This window comes from Galeopterus variegatus, unplaced genomic scaffold (genome assembly GCF_000696425.1).
Source record: "Galeopterus variegatus unplaced genomic scaffold, G_variegatus-3.0.2 Scaffold11696, whole genome shotgun sequence".
NCBI lineage: Eukaryota > Metazoa > Chordata > Mammalia > Dermoptera > Cynocephalidae > Galeopterus > Galeopterus variegatus.
In genome coordinates this window covers 16,536-21,624 of record NW_007737807.1, presented here as the reverse complement: position 1 = coordinate 21,624, position 5,089 = coordinate 16,536, and the positions used below count along the sequence as shown (strand labels likewise).

Genomic DNA, 5,089 nt, shown 5'->3' with positions numbered 1-5,089 from the left:
AATTAATGTAGAAGCAAAAATCCTCAGCAACATATTAGCAAACAGAATACAGCATCACATCAACAAAATTATCATGATCAAGTGGGATTCATCCCAAGGATGCAAGGAAGGTTCATCATACACAAATCAATAAATGTGATTCACCACATCAACAAAATCAAAGATAAAAACTATATGATCATTTCAATAGATGAAGAAAAACAATCTGACATTCAGCATTGCTTCATAATAAAGACTCTCACCAAATTAGGTACAGAAGGAAAGTATCTCAACACAATAAAAGCCATATATGACAAACCCATTACCAATATAATTCTGAATGGGGAAAAGCTGAAAGCTTTTCCTTTAAGAACAGCAACAAGGCAAGGATGCCCACTCTTACCACTCCTATTTAACATAGGATTGGAAGGACTATCAAGACCAATCAGGCAAAAGAAATAAATGAAAGGCATCCTAATTGGAAAAGATGAAGTCAAATTGTCCCTGTTTGCAGATGACATGATCCTATAAATAAAAAACCTACAGACTCTACCAAAAAACTCCTAGAGCAGGCAAACAAAATTAGTAAAGTTGCAGATACAAAATCAATATACACAAATCAGTTGTATTCATACACTCCAACAATGAACTAGCAGAAAAGGAAATCAAGAAAGCAAGCCCATTTACAATAGCTACCAAAAAAAAAAAAACATAAGAATAAATTTAACCAAGAATGTGAAGGATGTCTACAATGAGAACTACAAGTTACTACTGAAAGAAATTAAAGAGGACGCAAAATGATGGAAAGACATTCCACATCTATGGATTGGAAGAATTAACGTTGTGAAAATGTCCATACTACCCAAAGTGATCTACAGATTCAATGCAATACCCATCAAAATAGCAATCACATTCTTCAGAGAAATAGAAAAAAACAATACTAACATTCATATGGAACAACAAAAGATCTTGAACAGACAAAGCAATTCTCAGCAAAAATAAATAAACAAAAAATAAAGCTGGAGGCATTATACTACCTGACTTCAAATTATACTACAAAGCTATAATAAGCCAAAACTTATAAGCCAAAGCCAAAACAGCATAGTACTGACATAAAAACACACAAACCAATGGAACTGAATAGAGTACACAGAAATCTGTCCATGTACTTACAGCCAACTGATTTTTGACAAAGGCACCAAGAACATACATTGGGGGAAAGGATAGCCTCTTCAATAAATGGTGCTGGGAAAACTGGATATCCATATGTAAATGAATGAAATTAGATCTATACCTCTCACCATATGCCAAAATCAGCTGAAAATGGATTAAAGACTTAAATATAACATTTCAAACTATAAAACTCCTAGATGGAAACATAAGGGAAACACTTGAGGATGTAGTACTGGGCAAAGACTATGAATAAGACATCAAAAGCACAGGCAATAAAAGGAAAAATAAACAAATGGGATTATATCAAACTAAAAACTTCTGCACAGCAAAGGAAACAATCAACAGAGTAAAAAGATAACCTACAGAATGGGAGAAAATATTTGCAAACTATGCATCTGACAAGAGATTAATATCCAGAATACACAAGGAACTCAAAGAACTCAACAGTAGAAATAATAATAATAAATAATAATAATACACCTAAAAACTGGGGAAAGGAGCTGAATAGACATTTCTCAAAGACAGACATACAAATAGCCAATAGGTACATAAATAAATGCTCAGCATCACTAAGCATCAGGGAAATGCAAATTAAAACCACATTGAGATATCATCTCACCCCAGTTAGACTGGTTATTATCAAAAATACAAGGCTGGCTGGTTAGCTCAGTTGGTTACCAGCTTCCAGCGCAGCCTTACAACACCAGCATCATGGCTTTGGATCCCCTTCCCAACCAGCCACCCAAAAAACCCAAAAACAAAAACAAAATCAAAGCTGAAAAAGACTAAGAATGACAAATGTTGATGAAGATGTGGAGAAAGGAGAGCCCTCCTATACTGTTGGTGGGGCTGTAAATTAGTATAGCCTTTATGGAAAACAGTATGCAGTTTTCACAAACAACTACAGATAGACCTTTCTTATGATCCAGCAATCCCACTACTGGGTATATACCCAAAGGAATGGAAATCATCATGTTGAAGGGAGACCTGCTTTCCCATGTTTATTGCAGCTCTATTTACAATAGCCAAGATATGGAACCAACCTAAATATTCCATCAACGAATGACTGAATAAAGGAAATGTGTATATATACACAAAAAAGAATGAAGCTCTACCACTTGCAGCAACATGGATGTCCCTGGAGAAAATTATGTTAAGTGAAATAAGCCAGGCACAGAAAGAAATACTACATGTCCTCACTCATAAGTGAGCTAAAAAATAAATGAATAAGAAAAAAAGAAAGAACCACAAGAAGGAAAGAATCACAATAATAAGTTGAACTTTCAGAAGGAGAGAACAGAACTGTGGTTACTAGAGGTGGGAAAGGGGAGAGGGAATGAGGTAAGTGAGAAATTGGTTAATGGACACAAAGAATGATTACATTTTGTAATGATGAATATACTAATTATTCTACTTGATTATCACATATTGTACACAGGTACTGATATTCTACTCTGTACCCAACAAACATGTATGATCAATTATGATTCAATAAAAAAAATTTCAGGCTTAGATTCTGAAGACCATGCCTTCAAGTTGACAGCTTGTCTCTCAGTTGACAACCAGAGTTCTGAGAATTTTTTTTCCCCTCAATTCAATGCATGGCTTGCAAAGTTATGTAAGCACCAATTTCTATAGGAAATATTCTAGGAGAGTTAAGGGCAGGGGCTACCTAGGATCCACAGAGTTGTCCCAAGGCCTATGATTAATCAAGTGATACTGAGAAAGTGATTGGGAGATGTTTGGAAGTGTCTCGCTCAGTGTCAGGGGATCATCTGTCTCTTCTCCTTTCTCTCTGTACTCCCCCTTTCTCATATTACAGTACTGTTGTGAAAGACTTTCATCTCCACAGTGTGGGGACCTCCCTCTATGCATATGGTGATAAAAGAATACCTGGGGCAGCTGAAGAGAAAATGCTGAGGAAAAAAGAGAGATTCTACTTATAACTGCTTAAACGTGGAAATTCTAGGGCTCTAATTTTAGTTACAGAAGCATTTATATAAGAATTTCTTGAACAGTGATGACATTTTATTCAGAAAGCATTTTCTATAGACAAGAAAATATAGATGCTTGGCTACTCTAGGGAACTCATTAAAACAGTAAGATGCTCAGAATTTTTTCTTAGTAAAATTACTTTAAAACTTAAATCAGTGTATTGAGAATAGTTTGATGAGTTTACCAGATGTTTGATCCTTTTTATGATGTAAGTCACATTATAACTTCTTATGATTTCTTTTTTCTAAATTTCATTTTACAAAATCAGAAATACTTATTTTGAAACAAGATATGAGGACATGGTCTACCTGTCAGAAAACTACAACTCAGAAATATTTTTCATCCACACAGCAGGAAAAATATAAAAACATTTAAATTTCACATTGGCACCAAAAACATTAATAGCCCTGCCTTCTTGGATTAGAAAAACTAAAGCTCAGCAATAAGTAGTTTTGCAGGTGTTTGAACATGCCTAAGGTTTTAAATCAGTAAAATACTTTCTAAAAATTCTGATTACAAAAATAATACATACTTATACAAAAAAATTCAAACACAAAAAAGTAGAAAGTGAAAGGTCCCAGTAAACCCCCTCTGGGACCCATCCCCCAACCTTCCTCAAGAGAAACCACACTTAACAATTTAGTGCATCTTTCCAAATCTTTTGTTATACAGATATACAAAACGCACACACCTTAACTTGGCTCATAGTATACACAGTGATTTGCCACTTGCATTTTACACTTACTATATCTTTCACATCTTTTCATGTTTGTAGAAGTTGGCTAGATGGTATTCTATCATTAAATACCCATTAAAAAATGGCAAAATCACTTCTCTAAGATCATTCACACAAGTACATGTTTATAATTTTAAAAGAGAATGGACAGAATCCTAAAACACAAAGACAAACATTTAAAAATAATCGTTATCCTTCCACCAGTGTGGAACATTCTTTTCTTTTTCACACAAAACAAGTTGTGTGCTCGGGGAAATTAATCTCCATGTTTATACAGAATGCTCCATTTGTTAAACCTATCTGAAAAGAATGAAAAATTCAGATGATTAATTCATTTACACTTAGAAACTACGTGTACTACAAATACACATTGTGATCAGTTATATTACGATGCTTCTCAGTCTAGGGTTTCAATTAAATAACAGTAAAAAATGGATAAATAATACAGCTAATACCCTGAAAACTTAAGAAATTCAAATTTTAGATTGCCAACTAAAACTGCTGTTTACATTTTTTCCTATTTGGTAGCAAATGCTACTGAATTCAATGCTGATTACTTAAAGTTAGTTCACATCACACACATTCAATCAGGGTAATAAAAACATAACATGCCTACTGTGGAGTTAGATTAAGACATAAAAATTTTTTGCTTGAAAGTAATAACTGTGCAGCACATGGGGCATTTCTCAATTGCTTCAGCACATTGCTCACAAGTGACCAGATGTCCACAAGGAATAAAAACTACAGCAATACTTCTGTCCATACAGATTTTGCAAAGCTTTTCCTCTTGCAGGCACCTTAGCTGTTCTTCAATATTGATCTCTTTCTGCAATGAAGTCTGACTGGATTCATCTTGTGCACTGTCTTTCTGGGCACTCACTAGATCTGCCACCAGAACCTCAAGTGATTTATAGTTGCTCCCAGATAGCTGAATTTTTTCTTCCATTATCTTCTTAATGTCTCTGAAATTGAATCCTATTTGTATAGCTTCTTGTACCATAGGATTTTTGAAGATGGTATCATCAATTCTTTCTTTGCTCCCAGATAGCTGAATTTTTTCTTCCATTATCTTCTTAATGTCTCTGAAATTGAATCCCATTTGTAAAGCTTCTTGTACCATAGGATTTTTGAAGATGGTATCATCAATTCTTTCAATGAATGATGGTGTTTTTTCAGCAGTTGCTACTAGAGTCTCCTCATGTGAAT

General features: G+C 34.3%; 1 protein-coding gene across 1 annotated transcript in view; it reads right to left on the bottom strand.

The window, feature by feature from the left end:
- Positions 1–4,511: 4,511 nt before the first annotated feature.
- LOC103610749 (E3 ubiquitin-protein ligase XIAP-like) overlaps positions 4,512–5,089 on the bottom strand; it is a 2,217-nt gene continuing 1,639 nt past the window's right edge. The window contains exons 2-3 of the mRNA XM_008594850.1: positions 4,962–5,089; positions 4,512–4,841 (exon numbers count right to left, since the gene is read on the bottom strand). The exon at positions 4,962–5,089 is cut by the window's right edge and continues 2 nt beyond it. Coding sequence (XP_008593072.1) covers positions 4,512–4,841; positions 4,962–5,089 — 458 coding nt within the window. The remainder of the gene's footprint in view (positions 4,842–4,961) is intronic.